The sequence below is a fragment of the Ranitomeya imitator genome, chromosome 2, assembly GCF_032444005.1.
Source record: "Ranitomeya imitator isolate aRanImi1 chromosome 2, aRanImi1.pri, whole genome shotgun sequence".
Classification (NCBI taxonomy): Eukaryota; Metazoa; Chordata; class Amphibia; order Anura; family Dendrobatidae; genus Ranitomeya; species Ranitomeya imitator.
The window spans coordinates 296,791,120-296,817,897 of NC_091283.1; the positions used below are offsets into that span (position 1 = coordinate 296,791,120).

Below are 26,778 nucleotides of genomic sequence, written 5' to 3' on the forward strand. Positions count from 1 at the left end.
CTGCATGTTAGCTGATCAGATCAGCTCTCATGTGTCATGTTCATCATCAGAGCCAGCACCAAACAGAGGGAGGCATCCAATGACAGATTCTGCCCATCATTGGACATTAAGGGGTTAAACAGGCTGTTTATTTGTTGGCTGTGAAGAGCCAATGTTTTCTTATAAGCATTATGTTAGCCCAAAACTTGTATGACATCATCCTCTAATCTCTGTTTGAGTATGAGTGTTTTTATTTTAATGAGGCCAAACATGAGGAATGACAAAGAGTTAACCTAGTAGTGGATAATCCCTTTTAACAAAATACAATTTTCAGTTAAAACATTTCCAACATTATGAACATGAGAAATGCTTCTCCCCTATGTGAATTCTTTGGTGACTAAGAAGAGATGATTTATTAACAAAACATTTCTCACATGCTGAACATGAAAAAGGCTTCTCGCCTGTGTGAGTTCTCTGATGTTTTTTAAGATTTGTTTTCTCAACAAAACATTTCCCACATTCTGAGCAGCAAAAAGGCTTCTCTCCTGTGTGGGTTCTCTGGTGTTTTCTAAGATTTGTTTTCTCAACAAAGCATTTCCCACATTCTGAGCAACAAAAAGGCTTCTCCCCTGTATGGGTTCTCTGGTGTATAACAACATCTGATTTCCGTTTAAAACATTTCCCACATTCTGAACATAAAAAAGGCTTCTCCACTGTGTGAGTTCTCTGATGGTTATCAAGAAGCCATTTCCGGCTAAAGCCTTTCCCACATTCTGAACATGAAAATGGCTTCTCCCCTGTGTGTGTTCTTTGGTGTATAACAACATCTGATTTCTGGTTAAAACATTTCCCACACTCTGAGCAGCAAAAAGGCTTCTCCCCTGTGTGGGTTCTCTGGTGTGTAACAACATCTGATTTCCATTTAAAACATTTCCCACATTCTGAACATAAAAAAGGCTTCTCTACTGTGTGAGTTCTCTGGTGGTTATCAAGAAGCCATTTCCGGCTAAAACATTTCCCACATTCTGAACATGAAAAAGGCTTCTCCCCTGTGTGGGTTCTCTGGTGGTTATCAAGATGTGCTTTCCTGTTAAAACATTTCCCACATTCTGAACATGAAAAATACTTCTCCTTTGTGTGGGTTCTCTGGTGGCTTTCAAGAGGTGCTTTCTGGCTAAAACATTTCCCACACTTGGAACAAGAAAAGCTATTCTTCGCTGTATGAATTTTTTGATGCTTATGAAAAGAATTTTCAAGAGGAAAACTATTTCCACATTCTGAAACTGAAAATGACTTCTCTTTAGGAGCAGTTTGTTTTTGTATGCTTATTTTGTGACTTTGATTTTCCTTACTAGTCGGTAATAAATCAGAAGACAAGACCTGTTTCAAAGGATCAGATGACAGATCTTTGCTGTGAAGGGATGATGGTATATCTGGAGTAATGGTAGTCACTTCAATATAATCCTGTGTGATCTCAAGATCATCTGATTTAAAAATTGAAGATTTCAGCTGTCCCTCTGATCTCCTGGTACAGTCATCTGCTAAGAATAAAACCAATTATTATTTTTGAATAAATTATCCTTTAATTTTATATTTTTGAACATTTCTACTTAAACTGTCAGTAAAAATATCAAGTTATGTAAAAATATTGAATTATTCGCCAATACAATGACAGTTCTCAGTCTAATAGAAAGCCTCATAGGATGATCTGTTTGTTCATTCTGCCTCCCAAATATGGAATAAAAAGCCACCAAACAATGTTATGTAGGCGAAAATAATACCAATAAAAACTTCTATTCATCTCACAAAAAATAAATCACCACTCAGGTCCATCATCTTTCAATGGAAAAACAGAGGTTTCCACAATATTAGCGGCTCAAAGGCTCTTGAAAAGCAACATGGCTTCCATCTCCCCCTCGCTTCTGAGCCTTGCAGTGTGCCCAAACCACATTTAGTATCCATGTATTTGGCATTACTATTGTGAGAAGAACCCACTTAATTTACAATGTGCACATCTCCTGGAGCACAATCTGGGTACTATGTGTCGGGTAATAAAATGAAAAAAGTGCAATTTTCACTCTCCAACATCCACTGCGTGCTAATACCCAGAAAGTGGATGTGTAGTCAAAATATTCCCTACTTCTAAAGATTAATTTATTTGGGGTTATAATTTCCCAAATGGTGTCACTTTATGGGAATATCTACTGCTCTAGTTTGTCACATTAGGCCTTCTGCACATAGTGTGTCCCATCTCCTCTGGTATCTGCTCCTGCAATGTCTGCTTCTGTCACGAGGAGCTGCCTTATTCATTCTGCAGGCAGCGCTGGTAGTGGAGAAGACATGGGAACCAGAAGATTCAAGAGAATTTTGAAAATAATTTGTATGGTCCAATTGTTTCCTATTATCCTTTGTGAAGAATTCCAAAGTTATCACCACATAAAGTGACACAACTCAGATATGAAAAATGGGCCCTGATTTGGAACACAACACTGGCTGCAGGAAGTTGTCAATTCAGAGTATTTTGGACAGTCACTTCTGTAGTTAAAATCTGAGTATTTGCAACAACACATCTACTGAAATGATCAAACTCAACAGTCTTCTTCAATAAAGAATAAGTAACTAGTGGTGAAACCTCTCTGAGGTAATTAGAGTATGGGGCTCGGTGGCTCTTGGTAATCTAAACTATTGCAATGGCCAATATTTTCTGTCAGAGGATTTTCAAGAGGAAATATTGGACATTCAAAGATAACTTTTTATAATAGTGCAGAGCTGAGGTGTCTTAAATTTAGATCTCGGGCATTTGGCAGAAGAAATGAAGACCCTTTTTTAACCCCTCTCTGACCTTAGACGTACTATCCCGTCGATGTGCCCTGGGCCTATCTGACCCTCGATGGGATAGTACGTCATAGCGATCGGCTGCCTATCGCAGCTGACATCCGGCACAATGTGCCAGGAGCGGTCACGGACCGTCCCCGACACATTAACTCCCGGCACACCGCGATCAAACATGATCGCGATGTGCCGGCGGTGCAGGGAAGCGTCGCGCAGGGAGGGGGCTCCCTGCGGGCTTCCCTGAGACCCCCGCAGCAACGCGATGTGATCGCGTTGCTGCGAGGGTCTCCTACCTCCTTCCTCGCTGCAGGCCCCAGATCAAAGATGGCCGCGGCATCCGTGTCCTGCAGGGAGGGAGGTGGCTTCACAGAGCCTGCTCAGAGCAGGCACTGTGAAGCCTGCACTGCTCTAAGTCAGATCGGTGATCTGACAGAGTGCTGTGCAAACTGTCAGATCAACGATCTGTGATGTCCCCCCCTGGGACAAAGTAAAAAAAAAAAAATTCCAAATGTGTAAAAAAAAATAATAAAAAAAATTCATAAATAATGGAAAAAAAAATATTATTCCCATAAATACATTTCTTTATCTAAATAAAAAAAAAAAAACAATAAAAGTACACATATTTAGTATTGCCGCGTCCGTAACGACCCAACCTATAAAACTGGCCCACTAGTTAACCCCTTCAGTAAACACCGTAAGAAAAAAAAAAAAAAAAACGAGGCAAAAAACAACGCTTTATTATCATACCGCTGAACAAAAAGTGGAATAACACGCGATCAAAAAGACAGATATAAATAACCAAGGTACCGCTGAAAACGTCATCTTGTCCCGCAAAAAACGAGCTGCCATACAGCATGATCACCAAAAAAAATAAAAAAGTTATAGTCCTCAGAATAAAGTGATGCCAAAATAATTTTTTTTTCTATAAAATAGTTTTTATCGTATAAAAGCGCCAAAACATAAAAAAATATAAATGAGGTGTCGCTGTAATTGTACTGACCCGAAGAATAAAACTGCTTTATCCATTTTACCAAACGCGGAACGGTATAAACGCCTCCCCCAAAAGAAATTCATGAATAGCTGGTTTTCGGTCATTCTGCCTCACAAAAATCGGAATAAAAAGCGATCAAAAAATGTCACGTGCCCGAAAATGTTACCAATAAAAATGTCAACTCGTCCCGCAAAAAACAAGACCTCACATGACTCTGTGGACTCAAATATGGAAAAATTATAGCTCTCAAAATGTGGTAACGCAAAAAATATTTTTTGCAATAAAAAGCGTCTTTCAGTGTGTGACGGCTGCCAATCATAAAAATCAGCTAAAAAACCCGCTATAAAAGTAAATCAAACCCCCCTTCATCACCCCCTTAGTTAGGGAAAAATTAAAAAAATGTATTTATTTCCATTTTCCCATTAGGGCTAGGGTTAGGGCTAGGGTTAGGGCTAGGGTTAGGGCTAGGGTTAGGGTTAGGGTTAGGGCTAGGGTTAGGGTTAGGGCTAGGGTTAAGGCTAGGGCTAGGTTTAAGGCTAGGGCTAGGGTTAGGGTTAGGGCTAGGGTTAGGGTTAAGGCTACAGTTAGGGTTGGGGCTAAAGTTAGGGTTAGGGTTTGGATTACATTTACGGTTGGGAATAGGGTTGGGATTAGGGTTAGGGGTGTGTCTGGGTTAGAGGTGTGGTTAGGGTTACCGTTGGGATTAGGGTTAGGGGTGTGTTTGCATTAGGGTTTCAGTTATAATTGGGGGGTTTCCTCTGTTTAGGCACATCAGGGGCTCTCCAAACGCGACATGGCGTCCGATCTCAATTCCAGCCAATTCTGCGTTGAAAAAGTAAAACAGTGCTCCTTCCCTTCCGAGCTCTCCCGTGTACCCAAACAGGGGTTTACCCCAACATATCGGGTATCAGCGTACTCAGGACAAATTGGACAACAAATTTTGGGGTCCAATTTCCCCTGTTACCCTTGGGAAAATACAAAACTGGGGGCTAAAAAATAATTTTTGTGGGAAAAAAAGGATTTTTTATTTTCACGGCTCTGCGTTATAAATTGTAGTGAAACACTTGGGGGTTTAAAGTTCTCACAACACATCTAGATAAGTTCCTTGAGGGGTCTAGTTTCCAATATGGGGTCACTTGCGGGGGGTTTCTACTGTTTAGGTACATTAGGGGCTCTGCAAACGCAATGTGACGCCTGCAGACCAATCCATCTAAGTCTGCATTCCAAATGATGCTCCTTCCCTTCCGAGCCCTCCCATGTGCCCAAACGGTGGTTCCCCCCCACATATCGGGTATCAGCGTACTCAGGACAAATTGGACAACAACATTTAGTGTCCAATTTCTCCTGTTACCCTTGGAAAAATACAAAACTGGGGGCTAAAATATAATTTTTGTGGAAAAAAAATATTTTTTATTTGCACAGCTCTGCGTTATAAACTGTAGTAAAATACTTGGGGGTTCAAAGCTCTCACAACACATCTAGATGAGTTCCTTAGGGGGTCTACTTTCCAAAATGGTGTCACTTGTGGGGGGTTTCTACTGTTTAGGTACATTAGGGTCTCTGCAAACGCAATGTGACGCCTGCAGACCATTCCATCTAAGTCTGCATTCCAAATGGCGCTCCTTCCCTTCCGAGCCCTCCCATGCGCCCAAACGGCGGTTCCCCCCCCACATATGGGGTATCAGCATACTCAGGACAAATTGGACAACAACTTTTGGGGTCCAATTTCTCCTGTTACCCTAGGGAAAATACAAAACTGGGGGCTAAAAAATAATTTTTGTGGGAAAAAAATGTTGTTTTATTTTTATGGCTCTGCATTATAAACTTCTGTGAAGCCCCTGGTGAGTCAAAGCGCTTACCACACATCCAAATAAGTTCCTTCGGGAGTCTACTTTCCAAAATGGTGTCACTTGTGGGGGGTTTCAATGTTTAGGCACATCAGTGGCTCTCCAAATGCAACATGGCGTCCCATCTCATTTCCTGTCAATTTTGCATTGAAAAGTCAAACGGCGCTCCTTCCCTTCCGAGCTCTACCATGTGCCCAAACAGTGGTTTACCCCACATATGGGGTATCAGCGTACTCAGGACAAATTGTACAAGAACTTTTGGGGTCCAATTTCTTCTCTTACCCTTGGGAAAATAAAAAATTGGGGGCAAAAATATAATTTTTTAGAAAAAATATGATTTTTTATTTTAACGGTTCTGCATTATAAACTTCTGTGAAGCACTTGGTGGGTCAAAGTGCTCACCACATCTCTAGATAAGTTCCTTAGGGGGTCTACTTTCCAAAATGGTGTCACTTGTGGGGGGTTTCAATGTTTAGGCACATTAGTGGCTCTCCAAACGCAACGTGGCATCCCATCTCAATTCCTGTCAATTTTGCATTGATAAGTCAAACGGCGCTCCTTTCCTTCCAAGCTCTCCCATGCGCCCAAACAGTGGTTTACCGACACATATGGGGTATCAGCGTACTCAGGACAAATTGTACAACAACTTTTGGGGTCCAATTTCTTCTTTTACCCTTCGGAAAATAAAAAATTGGGGACGGAAAGATAATTTTTGTGAAAAAATATGATTTTTTATTTTTACGGTTCTGCATTATAAACTTCTGTGAAGCACTTGGTGGGTCAAAGTGCTCACCACACCTCTAGATAAGTTCCATAGGGGGTCTACTTTCCAAAATGGTGTCACTTGTGGGGGTTTCAATATTTAGGCACATCAGTGGCTCTCCAAACGCAACATGGCGTCCCATCTCAATTCCTGTCAATTTTGCATTGAAAAGTCAAATTGCCCTCCTTCGCTTCCGAGCTCTGTCATGCGCCAAAACAGTGGTTTACCCCCACATATGGGGTATCGGCGTACTCAGGACAAATTGTACAACAACTTTTGGGGTCCATTTTCTCCTGTTACCCTTGGTAAAATAAAACAAATTGGAGCTGAAGTAAATTTTTTGTGAAAAAAAGTTAAATGTTTATTTTTATTTAAACATTCCAAAAATTCCTGTGAAACACCTGAAGGGTTAATAAACTTCTTGATTGTGGTTTTGAGCACCTTGAGGGGTGCAATTTTTAGAATGGTGTCACACTTGGTTATTTTCTATCATATAGACCCCTCAAAATGACTTCAAATGAGATGTGGTCCCTAAAAAAAAATGGTGTTGTAAAAATGAGAAATTGCTGGTCAACTTTTAACCCTTATAACTCCCTAACAAAAAAAAATGTTGGTTCCAAAATTCTGCTGATGTAAAGTAGACATGTGGGAAATGTTACTTATTAAGTATTTTGTGTGACATATCTCTGTGATTTAATTGCATAAAAATTCAAAGTTGGAAAATTGCGAAATTTTCAAAATTTTCGCCAAATTTCCATTTTTTTCACAAATAAACGCAGGTATTATCAAAGAAATTTTACCACTATCATGAAGTACAATATGTCTCGAGAAAAAAAAAGGCAGAATCACCAGGATCCGTTGAAGCGTTCCAGAGTTATAACCTCATAAAGGGACAGTGGTCAGAATTGTAAAAATTGGCCTGGTCATTGACGTGCAAACCACACTTGGGGGTAAAGGGGTTAAAGAGTTGTAGACTCACATAAGTGAGGCAGGCCGATCCCACCACAATCAAACCATATTAAAGATCAATCTGTAAAAAAAATACATTTTTTATTCTATGTTGCATCTCTAAGGCTGGTTTCACATTGGCGTTTTTTGGGGTGCGTTTTTGCGGTAAAAAACGCAAAAAAACGCATGGTGAAAAAACGCATGTAAACGCGTGTAAACACTGCGTTTTTTTGACGCATGCGTTTTTGCATGTGGTGAAAAAAACGCGGCGTTTTGACGCGTTTACATGCGTTTTTACATGCGTTTGCGTTTTTTAAATGCATGCTGAGAAATGTGTGACAGCTGCCAATCATCAAAATAAAGTAAAAAACCCACTATAAACAGAAACAGTTAGGGTTAGGGGTAGGGATCATAACCCTAACCCTAAAGGGATCCTACCCCTAACCCTACCCCTAACCCTAAGGGATCCTAACCCTAACCCTAACCCTACCCCTAACCCTAACCCTACCCCTAACCCTAAGGGATCCTAACCCTAACCCTAACCCTACCCCTAACCCTACCCCTAACCCTACCCCTAACCCTACCCCTAACCCTAACCCTAAGGGATCATAACCCTAACCCTAAAGGGATCCTACCCCTAAAACTACCCCTACCCCTAAGGGATCCTAACCCTAACCCTACCCCTAACCCTACCCCTAAGGGATCCTAACCCTAACCCTACCTTTAACCCTAACCCTACCCCTAAGGGATCCTAACCCTAACCCTACCCCTAACTCTACCCCTACCCCTAACCCTAAGGGATCCTAACCCTAACCCTACCTTTAACCCTACCCCTAACCCTAACCATAAAGGGATTAGGGTTAGGATCCCTTAGGGTTAGGGTTAGGGGTAGGGTTAGGTTCCCTTTATCACCTTTATGTTGGGGGGTGGCATATCAGTGTGTTTTCTGGTTTTTTAATAAAAAAACGCATGCGTTTTTTACCGCAAAAAACGCATGCTTCAAAAAACGCATGCGTCCCCATTGACTCCAATGTATTTTTTCACCCAAAAAAAACGCATGAAAACGCATGCGTTTTTTTTTGGTCCAAAAAACGCTTCTAAAAATACTACAAGTAGCATTTCAGAAAATGAACGCATGCAGTAAAAAAACGCATGCGTCAAAAAACGCGACCAAACGCGTACACAAAAAAACGCATGCGTTTTCAATGTTAAAGATAGGAAAAAAAAACGCATGCGTTTTTTTGAAAAAAAACGCTGCAGACAAAAACGCAAGTGTGAAACCACCCTAACAACAACATATGTTTGGGGGGAGAGCTCCAGCACTAAACTAACACTCATTTATGGTGGAACATTGGAGCTATTGTCAGTCCTGACCAGAAGAGAAAAGAAAGTATTAACATCCCACCCCCCATTTCAGGAGAGATTGTGCAGTAATCTGAATTTCTTAGGATTGAAAACATTATGTAATTTAGGACGTGGAGTGAATCCATGATACCAGGGCTCAAGCCATGCCAGCACATCTCCTGCAGGCGTGATTCAATGTACATGTGCATCTCACAAAATTAGAATATCATCAAAAAGTTAATTTATTTCAGTTCTTCAATACAAAAAGTGAAACTCATATTATATAGAGACATTACACAAAGAGTGATCTATTTCAAGCAAGTGTTTATTTCTGTTAATGTTGATGATTATGGCTTACAGCCAATAAAACCCCAAAAGTCATTATCTCAGTAAATTAGAATATTTTATAACACCAGCTTGAAAAAATGATTTTAAAATCTGATATGCTGGCCTACTAAAATGTATGTTCAGTAAATGCTCTCAGTACTTGGTCAGAGCTCCTTTGGCATCAATTACTGCATCCATGCTGCGTGGCATGAAGGCAATCAGCCTCTGGCACTGCTGAGATGTTATGGAAGCCCAGATTGCTTTGATAGCAGCCTTCAGCTCATCTGCATTGTTGGGTCTGGTGTCTCTCATCTTCCTCTAGACAATATCCCATAGAACCTCTATAGGGTTAAGGTCAGGGCAAGTTTGCTGGCCAATCAAGCACAGTGACACTGTTGTTTGTAAACCAGGTATTGGTACTTTTGGCAGTGTGGACAGGTGCCAAGTCCTGCTGGAGAATGAAATTTTCAACTCCAAAAAGCTTGTCAGCAGAGGGAAGCATAAAGTGCTCTAAAATTTCCTGGTAGACGGCTGCGCTGACTTTGGTCTTGATAAAACACAGTGGACCTACACCCGCAGATGACATGACTCCGCAAACCATGACTGATTGTGGAAACTTCACACTAGACCTCAAGCATCTTGGATTGTGGCCTCTCCACTCTTCCTCCAGACTCTGGGACCTTGATTTCCAAGGTCTATGTGAAGTATCCACAATTAATGATGGTTTCGGGAGCCACAGGCTGATCGCCTCCATGCCACGCCGCATTGATGCAGTAACTGATACAAAAGGCGCCCCGACCAAGTATTGAGTGAATTTACTGAACATACATTTCAGTAGGCCAATATTTCGGATTTTAAAATCACTTTTGAAGCTGGTGTTATAAAGTATTCTAATTTACTGAGATAATGATTTTGGGGTTTTCATTGGCTGTAAGCCATAATCATCAACATTAACAAAAATAAACACTTGAAATAGATCACTCTGTAATCTCTGTATATATTTCACTTTTTGTACTGAAGAACTGAAATAAATTAACTTTTTGATAATATTCTAATTTTGCTAGATGCACCTGTATATTGCAGCTTAAAGGTATATCATGGGGAAGGAGTAATGGTTTTTATGTATTTTATCGTGATTCTGTTTGAAGTTAGTGTTAAAAGGAAATGAAACGTCAGGATAAAGAGAAACTCTGCTGTTATTGTACAGAAATTCACACTTGTTCCTCACTGCACATTTATTGTTGTCGATCATAAAAGTGAAGTTTGTCAGAAAGACTGGACCTGGTCTTGTAGGGACCATATGAGCACATTCAGCAGCACAGAAGGGAGAGAAGGGAGATTCATCCAATAAGATCTCGGGGTTCTAGGAAGCCAACAGCATCATTACCCTCCGCTTTCTCTTACAGGCCTATCATAATATAAAGTGATTTTGTAACTTGTCAGCACATTCTATGTACATAGTCATTTGGCTTTGTAGTTTACAGATCTGGACAGGTAACAGCGTCTCCTAATCCCATGGGGTAGGTGGATCCTTCAGGTTGTAAGCTCTATAGAAAAGGGCTTTCAATGCACAAAGTCATTTGTGCAGTTTTGGGTGAATGAGAATGTTGTCGCCTAGAGGTAAAATGATGATCACACGATTGTGATAAGGCTGGACAACACCACCGATAAAGGAGTCACAGCCGGTGACTGAGAAGAATCTCTGACTTCTCTATATTTAGTGGTTACTACTCACCTAGGTAGTCATATGTAGGAATCTCCTCTTTACACCGCTCATCACCCCTCACATAAGTCTCTGTAGTATTAATATGGGTCAGATCTTCACTCTGAAAGAAAAGTTGTAAAAGTAACAGACAGATGGAGAAGTCACATCTATGATCAGCTCTAATCCTGCCATCTCCAACGTCCTCATTATACAAGTATAAAACATAGAATACTGGTGGATAAAACAAGTCTGAGTACAAGATCTTCACAGCCGTCTACACATCATAGGGGAGATCTCATGACACCTTCTCTCCATCTACCTGATGATCCTGAGGAACAATGGGATCTTCTTGTTTACAGTCCTGTGGAAGAAGAGGACAGGGACATCTCTCTGGTGTTGTCCTCTTACTGGATAGATCTGGAGGAAACACATACAGGGACTGAATTCATTCTTTATATACAGATAATTATAGGCCATGTGTATTTAGTCCTGTCTATTACCTGGTGATGTGAGGGGCTGGGGAACCTCCATCTTGATGTCCTTGTACAGATCTTTGTGTCCTTCTAAATACTCCCACTCCTCCATGGAGAAATAGACGGCGACATCCTGACACCTTATAGGAACCTGACACATACAATGATACCGTCATCCCCCAATCCCTTCATAGCGTTACTGTATAATGTCCCAGCATTCCCAGAGGTCACCTCTCCAGTCAGCAGCTCAATCATCTTGTAGGTGAGTTCTAGGATCTTCTGGTCATTGATGGCCTCGTGTATCAGGGGGTGAAGTGGAGGCCCCGTGATTGGACTCAGGGGTCTTCCCCATCCCTCAGACACAGGGTCCTGACAGCGATCACTAGAGGTCTTCTTCACTACTGTGTAATCCTGGTTATGGAGAGACACATTAATAAATCTCACTACAGACATTTCCAGAGTCCTCACCTCTCCAGTTCTGTCCATCTGTTATTCCCATAGATAAGGATGATGTAATGTGACGTCATCAGAATCTCTCACCTCTCCAGTAAGCCGGAAGAGGATCTCTAGGGTGAGGTGTAATATCCTCTCTACCATCTTGTCTCTGTCCATATCCATCTTTGATTGGTAAATCAGGAAAATTATCTTATATAGAAGATTTCCACTAAGATGATCCAATGTTGTAGAGACCTGAATGAGAAGTAGATGAACCGATGTAATATCATAAAATCCTGTGTAACAATACAATTGCTGGAGATAATAAGGGAAACATATCAGGAGATAGAACGTGTAGGTGTTGTATTCTCTAGTCTTGTATGGACTGAAACACAACTGAATTGCTGACTAAGACATCTCCATGCTCCCAATCACTGGCTATGTTACTCACTGCTTCAACAGCTGATTGGCTGTAGGAATTACAAGTTCGTTAGGACTGACGAGAAAATACAGAAACTGGCGAGGACCCAAGCACCAATGGTATTTTTATTCGTATACAACCAGTAGTGTAGCTACCGGGGGGGCAGAGGGTGCGGGCGCCCCGGGCCCGGTGATCTGAGAGGGCTCACCCGGAGCTACATACTGTAACTGTATCGCCGTGCGCAGCACGCCGATACAGTTACTTTCTGCGGCAGAGCAGGGAGAATCGATCTCTTTGCTCTGCTGCCCAGCCTCTATGGGGCCCCTGAGCAGGCAGGCAGCCCGGTGCCAGCAGTGGGCCCCCCGCCATCATCGGAAGATCAACTGTACCGGCATTTAGCCGATACAGCTGATCGCATTGATGGGAGAAGGAGCGCTGCGATCCTTCTCCTATCATCCCCATGTCAGTGTCGGCATCTGACGTTGCCTACACTGACAGCGGGCACGATGACATCACTGCCCGGAGCCCGCTGTCAGGAGATCAGCGGGAGCAGCGCAGGAACCAGGAAGAAGAGAGGTGAGTATTTATTTATTTATTTTTTTATGGGAGCTGCCTTATTACAGGGTCTGACTATGGGGGCCGCCTTATTACAGGGTCTGACTATGGGGGCCGCCTTATTACTGGGTCTGACTATGGGGGCCGCCTTATTACAGGGTCTGACTATGGGGGTGCTGCCTTATTACAGGGTCTGACTATGGGGTTCTTCCTCATTACAGGGTCTGCCTATAGGGGTGCTGCCTCATTACAGGGTATGACTATGGGGGTGCTGCCTTATTACAGGGTCTGCCTATAGGGGTGCTGCCTTATTACAGGGTCTGACTATGGGGATGCTGCCTTATTACAGGGTCTGACTATGGGGGCTGCCTTATTACAGGGTCTGCCTATAGGGGTGCTGCCTTATTACAGGGTCTGACTATGGGGGCTGCCTTATCACAGGGTCTGACTATGGGGGTGCTGCCTTATTACAGGGTCTGCCTATGAGGTGCTGCTTTATGCTATAGAGTCTGCCTATGGGGAGTGCATTATACTATATTGTGGACTATTTGGTAAATTATGCTACTGTATGTGGAGGCTATGTAGGAGGCCATCATATGGAGATTACAGTGTGGGGGCCATTATACAGTGTTGGAGCCATCAAACAGTTTGAGGGCTACAAAGGGGTCTGTATACTGTGTGGGTGGTACTATACAGTGAGGGGGCATTATACTGTGTATAAGAGAGCATCATACTGTGTACAGGGGAGCTGTACAGGAGGAGACTTGGGACATTATTAAATGTAAAGTGGGCACTTATTGTTATGGGGGAACTCGGGTTACTGTGACTATCAAAGGGGCACAGTATTACTTTCTATGGAGCAAAATATGGGCACTGTTTTCTAGGGCACTTGTACCCGGCATTACTATATTATAGAGGGGTGCTTTAGAATTTAGAGGGCACAGAGGACCACATAACAGGTGCAGTAATAGGGCCACATATGGCAGCAGCAGCTCATTATTGGGTTTCAGGGGCAGTAATAGGGACACATACGGCAGCAGCAGCTCAGTATTGGGGTATCAGGTGCAGTAATAGGGACACATACGGCAGCAACGGCTCAGTATTGGGTATCAGGGGCAGTAATAGGGACACATACGGCAGCAGCGGCTCAGAATTGGGGTATCAGGTGCAGTAATAGGGTCACATACGGCAGCGGCTCAGTATTGGGGTATCAGGTGCAGTAATAGGGACACATACGGCAGCAGCGGCTCAGTATTGGGGTATCAGGTGCAGTAATAGGGACACATACGGCAGCAGCGGCTCAGTATTGGGGTATCAGGTGCAGTAACAGGGACACATACGGCAGCAGTGGCTCAGTATTGGGTATCAAGGGCAGTAATAAGGACACATACGGCAGCAGCGGCTCAGTATTGGGGTATCAGGAGCAGTAATAGTGACACATGGCAGCAGCAGCTCAGTATTGGGGTATCAGGTGCAGTAACAGGGACACATAGGGCAGCAGCGGCTCAGTATTGGGGTATCAGGTGCAGTAATAGGGACACATATGGCAACAGTGGCTCAGTATTGGGGTATCAGGGGCAGTAATAGGGACACATACGGCAGCAGCGGCTCAGTATCGGGGTATCAGGTGCAGTAATAGGGACACATACGGCAGTAGAGGCTCAGTATTGGGGTATCAGGTGCAGTAATAGGGACACATATGGCAGCAGCGGCTCAGTATTGGGGTATCAGGTGCAGTAATAGGGACACATACGGCAGCAGCGGCTCAATATTGGGGAATCAGGTGCAGTAATAGGGATACATACGGCAGCAGCGGCTCAGTATTGGGATATCAGGGGCAGTAATAGGGACACATACGGCAGCAGCGGCTCAGTATTGGGGTATCAGGTGCAGTAATAGGGACACATATGGCAGCAGCGGCTCATTATTGGGGTATCAGGTGCAGCAATAAGGACACATACGGCAGCAGCGGCTCAGTATTGGGATATCAGGGGCAGTAATAGGGACACATACGGCAGCAGCGGCTCAGTATTGGGATATCAGGTGCAGTAATAGGGACACATATGGCAGTAGCGGCTCAGTATTGGGGTATCAGGTGCAGTAATAGGGACACATGGCAGCAGCGGCTCAGTATTGGGGTATCAGGTGCAGTAATAGGGACACATACGGCAGCAGCGGCTCAATATTGGGGAATCAGGTGCAGTAATAGGGACACATACGGCAGCAGCGGCTCAGTATTGGGGTATCAGGTGGAGTAATAAGGACACATACGGCAGCAGCGTCTCAGTATCGGGGTATCAGGTGCAGTAATAAAGACACATACGGCAGCAGCGGCTCAGTATTGGGGTATCAGGTGCAGTAATAGGGACACATACGGCAGCAGAGGCTCAGTATTGGGGTATTAGGTGCAGTAATAGGAACACATACGGCAGCAGCGGCTCAGTATTGGGGTATCAGGTGCAGTAATAGGGACACATACGGCAGCAGCGGCTCAGTATTGGGGTATCAGGGGCAGTAATAAGGACACATACGGCAGCGGCTCAGTATTGGGGTATCAGGTGCAGTAATAGGGACACATACGGCAGCAGCTCAGTATTGGGGTATCAGGTGCAATAATAGGGACACATACGGCAGCGGCTCAGTATTGGGGTATCAGGTGCAGTAATAGGGACACATACGGCAGCGGCTCAGTATTGGGGTATCAGGTGCTGTAATAGGGACACATACGGCAGCGGCTCAGTATTGGGGTATCAGGGGCAGTAATAGGGACACATACGGCAGCAGCGGCTCAGTATTGGGGTATTAGGTGTAGTAATAGGGACACATACTGCAGCAGCGGCTCAGTATTGGGGTATCAGGTGCAGTAATAGGGACACATACGGCAGCAGCGGCTCAGTATTGGAGTATCAGGTGCAGTAATAGGGACACATACGGCAGCAGCGGCTCAGTATTGGGGTATCAGGGGCAGTAATAAGGACACATACGGCAGCAGCGGCTCAATATTGGGGTATCAGGTGCAGTAATAAGGACACATACAGCAGCAGCGGCTCAGTATTGGGGTATCAGGGGCAGTAATAGGGACACATACGGCAGCAGTGGCTCAGTATTGGGGTATCAGGGGCAGTAATAGGGACCCATACGGCAGCGGCTCAGTATTGGGGTATCAGGTGCAGTAATAGGGTCACATATGGCAGCAGTGGCTCAGTATTGGGGTATCAGGGGCAGTAATAGGGACACATACGGCAGCGGCTCAGTATTGGGGTATCAGGGGCAGTAATAGGGTCACATACGGCAGCAGTGGCTCAGTATTGGGGTATCAGGTGCAATAATAAGGACACATACGCCAGCAGCGGCTCAGTATTGGGGTATCAGGTGCAGTAATACTGACACATACGGCAGCAGCGGCTCAGTATTGGGATATCAGGGGCAGTAATAGGGACACATACGGCAGCAGCGGCTCAGTATTGGGGTATCAGGTGCAGTAATAGGGACACATACCGCAGCAGTGGCTCAGTATTGGGGTATCAGGTGCAGTAATAGGGACACATACAGCAGCAGCGGCTCAGTATTGGGGTATCAGGGGCAGTAATAGGGACACATACGGCAGCGGCTCAGTATTGGGGTATCAAGGACAGTAATAGGGTCACATACGGCAGCAGCAGCTCAGTATTGGGGCATCAGGTGCAGTAATAGGGACCCATACGGCAGCAGCGGCTCAGTATTGTGGTATCAGGGGCAGTAATAGGGTCACATACGGCAGCAGTGGCCCAGTATTGGGGTATCAGGTGCAGTAATAGGGACACATACGGCAGCAGTGGCTCAGTATTGGGATATCAGGTGCAGTAATAGGGACACATACGCCAGCAGCGGCTCAGTATTGGGATATCAGGTGCAGTAATAGGGACACATACGGCAGCAGCGGCTCAGTATTGGGGTACCAGGTGCAGTAATAGGGACACATATGGCAGCAGCGGCTCAGTATTGTGGTATCAGGGGCAGTAATAGAGACACATACGGCAGCAGTGGCCCAATATTGGGGTATCAGGTGCAGTAATAGGGACACATACAGCAGCAGCGTCTCAGTATTGGGGTATCAGAGGCAGTAATAGGGACACATACGACAGCAGCGGCTCAGTATTGGGGTATCAGGGGCAGTAATAAGGACACATACGGCAGCAGTGGCTCAGTATTGGGGTATCAGGTGCAGTAATAGGGACACATATGGCAGCAGCGGCTAAGTATTGGGGTATCAGGTGTAGTAATAGGGACACATATGGCAGCAGCGGCTTAGTATTGGGGTATCAGGTGCAGTAATAGGGACACATACAGCAGCAGCGGCTCAGTATTGGGGTATCAGGTGTAGTAATAGGGACACATATGGCAGCAGTGGCTCAGTATTGGGGTATCAGGTGCAGTAATAGGGACACATACAGCAGCAGCGGCTCAGTATTGGGGTATCAGGGGCAGTAATAGGGACACATACGGCAGCGGCTCAGTATTGGGGTATCAAGGGCAGTAATAGGGTCACATACGGCAGCAGCAGCTCAGTATTGGGGTATCAGGTGCAGTAATAGGGACCCATACGGCAGCAGCGGCTCAGTATTGGGGTATCAGGGGCAGTAATAGGGACACATACGGCAGAAGTGGCTCAGTATTGGGGTATCAGGGGCAGTAATAGGAACCCATACAGCAGAGGCTCAGTATTGGGGTATCAGGTGCAGTAATAGGGTCACATACGGCAGCAGTGGGTCAGTATTGGGGTATCAGGGGCAGTAATAAGGACACATACGGCAGCAGCGGCTCAGTATTGGGGTATCAGGGGCAGTAATAGGGACACATACGGCAGAAGTGGCTCAGTATTGGGGTATCAGGGGCAGTAATAGGAACCCATACAGCAGAGGCTCAGTATTGGGGTATCAGGGGCAGTAATAGGGACACATACGGCAGCGGCTCAGTATTGGGGTATCAGGGGCAGTAATAGGGTCACATACGGCAGCAGTGGCTCAGTATTGGGGTATCAGGTGCAATAATAAGGACACATACGCCAGCAGCGGCTCAGTATTGGGGTATCAGGTGCAGTAATACTGACACATACGGCAGCAGCGGCTCAGTATTGGGATATCAGGGGCAGTAATAGGGACACATACTGCAGAGGCTCAGTATTGGGGTATCAGGTGCAGTAATAGGGACACATACCGCAGCAGTGGCTCAGTATTGGGGTATCAGGTGCAGTAATAGGGACACATACAGCAGCAGCGGCTCAGTATTGGGGTATCAGGGGCAGTAATAAGGACACATACGGCAGCGGCTCAGTATTGGGGTATCAAGGGCAGTAATAGGGTCACATACGGCAGCAGCAGCTCAGTATTGGGGTATCAGGTGCAGTAATAGGGAACCATACGGCAGCAGCGGCTCAGTATTGGGGTATCAGGGGCAGTAATAGGGTCACATACGGCAGCAGTGGCCCAGTATTGGGGTATCAGGTGCAGTAATAGGGACACATACGCCAGCAGCGGCTCAGTATTGGGGTACCAGGTGCAGTAATAGGGACACATATGGCAGCAGCGGCTCAGTATTGTGGTATCAGGGGCAGTAATAGAGACACATACGGCAGCAGTGGCCCAATATTGGGGTATCAGGTGCAGTAATAGGGACACATACAGCAGCAGCGGCTCAGTATTGGGGTATCAGAGGCAATAATAGGGACACATACGACAGCAGCGGCTCAGTATTGGGGAATCAGGTGCAGTAATAGGGACACATATGGCAGCAGCGGCTCAGTATTGGGGTATCAGGGGCAGTAATAAGGACACATACGGCAGCAGTGGCTCAGTATTGGGGTATCAAGTGCAGTAATAGGGACACAAATGGCAGCAGCGGCTAAGTATTGGGGTATCAGGTGTAGTAATAGGGACACATACGGCAGCAGCGGCTCAGTATTGGGGTATCAGGTGCAGTAATAGGGACACATACAGCAGCAGCGGCTCAGTATTGGGGTATCAGGTGTAGTAATAGGGACACATATGGCAGCAGTGGCTCAGTATTGGGGTATCAGGTGCAGTAATAGGGACACATACAGCAGCAGCGGCTCAGTATTGGGGTATCAGGGGCAGTAATAGGGACACATACGGCAGCAGCAGCTCAGTATTGGGGTACCAGGTGCAGTAATAGGGACACATATGGCAGCAGCGGCTCAGTATTGGGGTATCAGGGGCAGTAATAAGGACACATACGGCAGCAGTGGCTCAGTATTGGGGTATCAAGTGCAGTAATAGGGACACAAATGGCAGCAGCGGCTAAGTATTGGGGTATCAGGTGTAGTAATAGGGACACATATGGCAGCAGCGGCTCAGTATTGGGGTATCAGGTGCAGTAATAGGGACACATACAGCAGCAGCGGCTCAGTATTGGGGTATCAGGTGTAGTAATAGGGACACATATGGCAGCAGTGGCTCAGTATTGGGGTATCAGGTGCAGTAATAGGGACACATACAGCAGCAGCGGCTCAGTATTGGGGTATCAGGGGCAGTAATAGGGACACATACGGCAGCGGCTCAGTATTGGGGTATCAAGGGCAGTAATAGGGTCACATACGGCAGCAGCAGCTCAGTATTGGGGTATCAGGTGCAGTAATAGGGACCCATACGGCAGCAGCGGCTCAGTATTGTGGTATCAGGGGCAGTAATAGGGTCACATACGGCAGCAGTGGCCCAGTATTGGGGTATCAGGTGCAGTAATAGGGACACATACGCCAGCAGCGGCTCAGTATTGGGGTACCAAGTGCAATAATAGGGACACATATGGCAGCAGCGGCTCAGTATTGTGGAATCAGGGGCAGTAATAGGGACACATACGGCAGCAGTGGCCCAATATTGGGGTATCAGGTGCAGTAATAGGGACACATATGGCAGCAGCGGCTCAGTATTGTGGAATCAGGGGCAGTAATAGGGACACATACAGCAGCAGCGGCTCAGTATTGGGGTATCAGAGGCAGTAATAGGAACACATACGACAGCAGCGGCTCAGTATTGGGGTATCAGGGGCAGTAATAAGGACACATACGGCAGCAGTGGCTCAGTATTGGGGTATCAGGTGCAGTAATAGGGACACATATGGCAGCAGCGGCTAAGTATTGGGGTATCAGGGGCAGTAATAAGGACACATACGGCAGCAGCGGCTCAGTATTGGGGTATCAGGGGCAGTAATAGGGACACATACGGCAGCAGCGGCTCAGTATTGGGGTGTCAGGGGCAGTAATAAGGACACATACGGCAGCAGCGGCTCAGTATTGGGGTATCAGGGGCAGTAATAGGGACACATACGGCAGAAGTGGCTCAGTATTGGGGTATCAGGGGCAGTAATAGGGACCCATACAGCAGAGGCTCAGTATTGGGGTATCAGGGGCAGTAATAGGGACACATACGGCAGCGGCTCAGTATTGGGGTATCAGGGGCAGTAATAGGGTCACATACGGCAGCAGTGGCTCAGTATTGGGGTATCAGGTGCAATAATAAGGACACATACTCCAGCAGCGGCTCAGTATTGGGGTATCAGGTGCAGTAATACTGACACATACGGCAGCAGCGGCTCAGTATTGGGATATCAGGGGCAGTAATAGGGACACATACGGCAGCAGCGGCTCAGTATTGGGGTATCAGAGGCAATAATAGGGACACATACGGCAGCAGCGGCTCAGTATTGGGGAATCAGGTGCAGTAATAGGGACACATATGGCAGCAGCGGCTCAGTATTGGGGTATCAGGGGCAGTAATAAGGACACATACGGCAGCAGTGGCTCAGTATTGGGGTATCAAGTGCAGTAATAGGGACACAAATGGCAGCAGCGGCTAAGTATTGGGGTATCAGGTGTAGTAATAGGGACACATATGGCAGCAGCGGCTCAGTATTGGGGTATCAGGTTCAGTAATAGGGACACATACAGCAGCAGCGGCTCAGTATTGGGGTATCAGGTGTAGTAATAGGGACACATATGGCAGCAGTGGCTCAGTATTGGGGTATCAGGTGCAGTAATAGGGACACATACAGCAGCAGCGGCTCAGTATTGGGGTATCAGGGGCAGTAATAGGGACACATACGGCAGCAGCAGCTCAGTATTGGGGTACCAGGTGCAGTAATAGGGACACATATGGCAGCAGCGGCTCAGTATTGGGGTATCAGGGGCAGTAATAAGGACACATACGGCAGCAGTGGCTCAGTATTGGGGTATCAAGTGCAGTAATAGGGACACAAATGGCAGCAGCGGCTAAGTATTGGGGTATCAGGTGTAGTAATAGGGACACATATGGCAGCAGCGGCTCAGTATTGGGGTATCAGGTGCAGTAATAGGGACACATACAGCAGCAGCGGCTCAGTATTGGGGTATCAGGGGCAGTAATAGGGACACATACGGCAGCGGCTCAGTATTGGGGTATCAAGGGAAGTAATAGGGTCACATACGGCAGCAGCAGCTCAGTATTGGGGTATCAGGTGCAGTAATAGGGACCCATACGGCAGCAGCGGCTCAGTATTGTGGTATCAGGGGCAGTAATAGGGTCACATACGGCAGCAGTGGCCCAGTATTGGGGTATCAGGTGCAGTAATAGGGACACATACGCCAGCAGCGGCTCAGTATTGGGGTACCAAGTGCAGTAATAGGGACACATATGGCAGCAGCGGCTCAGTATTGTGGAATCAGGGGCAGTAATAGGGAGACATACGGCAGCAGTGGCCCAATATTGGGGTATCAGGTGCAGTAATAGGGATACATACAGCAGCAGCGGCTCAGTATTGGGGTATCAGAGGCAGTAATAGGGACACATACGACAGCAGCGGCTCAGTATTGGGGTATCAGGGGCAGTAATAAGGACACATACGGCAGCAGTGGCTCAGTATTGGGGTATCAGGTGCAGTAATAGGGACACATATGGCAGCAGCGGCTAAGTATTGGGGTATCAGGGGCAGTAATAAGGACACATACGGCAGCAGCGGCTCAGTATTGGGGTATCAGGGGCAGTAATAGGGACACATACGGCAGCAGCGGCTCAGTATTGGGGTGTCAGGGGCAGTAATAAGGACACATACGGCAGCAGCGGCTCAGTATTGGGGTATCAGGGGCAGTAATAGGGACACATACGGCAGAAGTGGCTCAGTATTGGGGTATCAGGGGCAGTAATAGGGACCCATACAGCAGAGGCTCAGTATTGGGGTATCAGGGGCAGTAATAGGGACACATACGGCAGCGGCTCAGTATTGGGGTATCAGGGGCAGTAATAGGGTCACATACGGCAGCAGTGGCTCAGTATTGGGGTATCAGGTGCAGTAATAGGGACACATACGCCAGCAGCGGCTCAGTATTGGGGTACCAGGTGCAGTAATAGGGACACATATGGCAGCAGCGGCTCAGTATTGTGGAATCAGGGGCAGTAATACAGACACATACGGCAGCAGTGGCCCAATATTGGGGTATCAGGTGCAGTAATAGGGACAGATACAGCAGCAGCGGCTCAGTATTGGGGTATCAGGTGCAATAATAAGGACACATACTCCAGCAGCGGCTCAGTATTGGGGTATCAGGTGCAGTAATACTGACACATACGGCAGCAGCGGCTCAGTATTGGGATATCAGGGGCAGTAATAGGGACACATACGGCAGCAGCGGCTCAGTATTGGGGTATCAGGTGCAGTAATAGGGACACATACTGCAGCAGTGGCTCAGTATTGGGGTATCAGGTGCAGTAATAGGGACACATACAGCAGCAGCGGCTCAGTATTGGGGTATCAGGGGCAGTAATAAGGACACATACGGCAGCGGCTCAGTATTGGGGTATCAGGTGCAGTAATAGGGACACATACGGCAGCAGCGGCTCAATATTGGGGAATCAGGTGCAGTAATAGGGACACATACGGCAGCAGCGGCTCAGTATTGGGGTATCAGGTGGAGTAATAAGGACACATACGGCAGCAGCGTCTCAGTATCGGGGTATCAGGTGCAGTAATAAAGACACATACGGCAGCAGCGGCTCAGTATTGGGGTATCAGGTGCAGTAATAGGGACACATACGGCAGCAGAGGCTCAGTATTGGGGTATTAGGTGCAGTAATAGGAACACATACGGCAGCAGCGGCTCAGTATTGGGGTATCAGGTGCAGTAATAGGGACACATACGGCAGCAGCGGCTCAGTATTGGGGTATCAGGGGCAGTAATAAGGACACATACGGCAGCGGCTCAGTATTGGGGTATCAGGTGCAGTAATAGGGACACATACGGCAGCAGCTCAGTATTGGGGTATCAGGTGCAATAATAGGGACACATACGGCAGCGGCTCAGTATTGGGGTATCAGGTGCAGTAATAGGGACACATACGGCAGCGGCTCAGTATTGGGGTATCAGGTGCTGTAATAGGGACACATACGGCAGCGGCTCAGTATTGGGGTATCAGGGGCAGTAATAGGGACACATACGGCAGCAGCGGCTCAGTATTGGGGTATTAGGTGTAGTAATAGGGACACATACTGCAGCAGCGGCTCAGTATTGGGGTATCAGGTGCAGTAATAGGGACACATACGGCAGCAGCGGCTCAGTATTGGAGTATCAGGTGCAGTAATAGGGACACATACGGCAGCAGCGGCTCAGTATTGGGGTATCAGGGGCAGTAATAAGGACACATACGGCAGCAGCGGCTCAATATTGGGGTATCAGGTGCAGTAATAAGGACACATACAGCAGCAGCGGCTCAGTATTGGGGTATCAGGGGCAGTAATAGGGACACATACGGCAGCAGTGGCTCAGTATTGGGGTATCAGGGGCAGTAATAGGGACCCATACGGCAGCGGCTCAGTATTGGGGTATCAGGTGCAGTAATAGGGTCACATATGGCAGCAGTGGCTCAGTATTGGGGTATCAGGGGCAGTAATAGGGACACATACGGCAGCGGCTCAGTATTGGGGTATCAGGGGCAGTAATAGGGTCACATACGGCAGCAGTGGCTCAGTATTGGGGTATCAGGTGCAATAATAAGGACACATACGCCAGCAGCGGCTCAGTATTGGGGTATCAGGTGCAGTAATACTAACACATACGGCAGCAGCGGCTCAGTATTGGGATATCAGGGGCAGTAATAGGGACACATACGGCAGCAGCGGCTCAGTATTGGGGTATCAGGTGCAGTAATAGGGACACATACCGCAGCAGTGGCTCAGTATTGGGGTATCAGGTGCAGTAATAGGGACACATACAGCAGCAGCGGCTAAGTATTGGGGTATCAGGGGCAGTAATAGGGACACATACGGCAGCGGCTCAGTATTGGGGTATCAAGGACAGTAATAGGGTCACATACGGCAGCAGCAGCTCAGTATTGGGGCATCAGGTGCAGTAATAGGGACCCATACGGCAGCAGCGGCTCAGTATTGTGGTATCAGGGGCAGTAATAGGGTCACATACGGCAGCAGTGGCCCAGTATTGGGGTATCAGGTGCAGTAATAGGGACACATACGGCAGCAGTGGCTCAGTATTGGGATATCAGGTGCAGTAATAGGGACACATACGCCAGCAGCGGCTCAGTATTGGGATATCAGGTGCAGTAATAGGGACACATACGGCAGCAGCGGCTCAGTATTGGGGTACCAGGTGCAGTAATAGGGACACATATGGCAGCAGCGGCTCAGTATTGTGGTATCAGGGGCAGTAATAGAGACACATACGGCAGCAGTGGCCCAATATTGGGGTATCAGGTGCAGTAATAGGGACACATACAGCAGCAGCGTCTCAGTATTGGGGTATCAGAGGCAGTAATAGGGACACATACGACAGCAGCGGCTCAGTATTGGGGTATCAGGGGCAGTAATAAGGACACATACGGCAGCAGTGGCTCAGTATTGGGGTATCAGGTGCAGTAATAGGGACACATATGGCAGCAGCGGCTAAGTATTGGGGTATCAGGTGTAGTAATAGGGACACATATGGCAGCAGCGGCTTAGTATTGGGGTATCAGGTGCAGTAATAGGGACACATACAGCAGCAGCGGCTCAGTATTGGGGTATCAGGTGTAGTAATAGGGACACATATGGCAGCAGTGGCTCAGTATTGGGGTATCAGGTGCAGTAATAGGGACACATACAGCAGCAGCGGCTCAGTATTGGGGTATCAGGGGCAGTAATAGGGACACATACGGCAGCGGCTCAGTATTGGGGTATCAAGGGCAGTAATAGGGTCACATACGGCAGCAGCAGCTCAGTATTGGGGTATCAGGTGCAGTAATAGGGACCCATACGGCAGCAGCGGCTCAGTATTGGGGTATCAGGGGCAGTAATAGGGACACATACGGCAGAAGTGGCTCAGTATTGGGGTATCAGGGGCAGTAATAGGAACCCATACAGCAGAGGCTCAGTATTGGGGTATCAGGTGCAGTAATAGGGTCACATACGGCAGCAGTGGGTCAGTATTGGGGTATCAGGGGCAGTAATAAGGACACATACGGCAGCAGCGGCTCAGTATTGGGGTATCAGGGGCAGTAATAGGGACACATACGGCAGAAGTGGCTCAGTATTGGGGTATCAGGGGCAGTAATAGGAACCCATACAGCAGAGGCTCAGTATTGGGGTATCAGGGGCAGTAATAGGGACACATACGGCAGCGGCTCAGTATTGGGGTATCAGGGGCAGTAATAGGGTCACATACGGCAGCAGTGGCTCAGTATTGGGGTATCAGGTGCAATAATAAGGACACATACGCCAGCAGCGGCTCAGTATTGGGGTATCAGGTGCAGTAATACTGACACATACGGCAGCAGCGGCTCAGTATTGGGATATCAGGGGCAGTAATAGGGACACATACTGCAGAGGCTCAGTATTGGGGTATCAGGTGCAGTAATAGGGACACATACCGCAGCAGTGGCTCAGTATTGGGGTATCAGGTGCAGTAATAGGGACACATACAGCAGCAGCGGCTCAGTATTGGGGTATCAGGGGCAGTAATAAGGACACATACGGCAGCGGCTCAGTATTGGGGTATCAAGGGCAGTAATAGGGTCACATACGGCAGCAGCAGCTCAGTATTGGGGTATCAGGTGCAGTAATAGGGAACCATACGGCAGCAGCGGCTCAGTATTGGGGTATCAGGGGCAGTAATAGGGTCACATACGGCAGCAGTGGCCCAGTATTGGGGTATCAGGTGCAGTAATAGGGACACATACGCCAGCAGCGGCTCAGTATTGGGGTACCAGGTGCAGTAATAGGGACACATATGGCAGCAGCGGCTCAGTATTGTGGTATCAGGGGCAGTAATAGAGACACATACGGCAGCAGTGGCCCAATATTGGGGTATCAGGTGCAGTAATAGGGACACATACAGCAGCAGCGGCTCAGTATTGGGGTATCAGAGGCAATAATAGGGACACATACGACAGCAGCGGCTCAGTATTGGGGAATCAGGTGCAGTAATAGGGACACATATGGCAGCAGCGGCTCAGTATTGGGGTATCAGGGGCAGTAATAAGGACACATACGGCAGCAGTGGCTCAGTATTGGGGTATCAAGTGCAGTAATAGGGACACAAATGGCAGCAGCGGCTAAGTATTGGGGTATCAGGTGTAGTAATAGGGACACATACGGCAGCAGCGGCTCAGTATTGGGGTATCAGGTGCAGTAATAGGGACACATACAGCAGCAGCGGCTCAGTATTGGGGTATCAGGTGTAGTAATAGGGACACATATGGCAGCAGTGGCTCAGTATTGGGGTATCAGGTGCAGTAATAGGGACACATACAGCAGCAGCGGCTCAGTATTGGGGTATCAGGGGCAGTAATAGGGACACATACGGCAGCAGCAGCTCAGTATTGGGGTACCAGGTGCAGTAATAGGGACACATATGGCAGCAGCGGCTCAGTATTGGGGTATCAGGGGCAGTAATAAGGACACATACGGCAGCAGTGGCTCAGTATTGGGGTATCAAGTGCAGTAATAGGGACACAAATGGCAGCAGCGGCTAAGTATTGGGGTATCAGGTGTAGTAATAGGGACACATATGGCAGCAGCGGCTCAGTATTGGGGTATCAGGTGCAGTAATAGGGACACATACAGCAGCAGCGGCTCAGTATTGGGGTATCAGGTGTAGTAATAGGGACACATATGGCAGCAGTGGCTCAGTATTGGGGTATCAGGT

At 47.0% G+C, this 26,778-nt stretch overlaps 1 protein-coding gene across 1 annotated transcript in view; it reads right to left on the reverse strand.

Annotated features, from left to right (window-relative positions):
• Positions 1-212: 212 nt before the first annotated feature.
• LOC138666442 (oocyte zinc finger protein XlCOF22-like) overlaps positions 213-26,778 on the reverse strand; it is a 51,000-nt gene continuing 24,434 nt past the window's right edge. Inside the window, exons 3-8 of the mRNA XM_069754664.1 lie at positions 11,750-11,899; positions 11,441-11,620; positions 11,237-11,360; positions 11,056-11,153; positions 10,767-10,857; positions 213-1,517 (exon numbers count right to left, since the gene is read on the reverse strand). Of these exons, the coding sequence (XP_069610765.1) occupies positions 331-1,517; positions 10,767-10,857; positions 11,056-11,153; positions 11,237-11,360; positions 11,441-11,620; positions 11,750-11,899 (1,830 nt within the window). The 3' untranslated portion in view covers positions 213-330. The remainder of the gene's footprint in view (positions 1,518-10,766; positions 10,858-11,055; positions 11,154-11,236; positions 11,361-11,440; positions 11,621-11,749; positions 11,900-26,778) is intronic.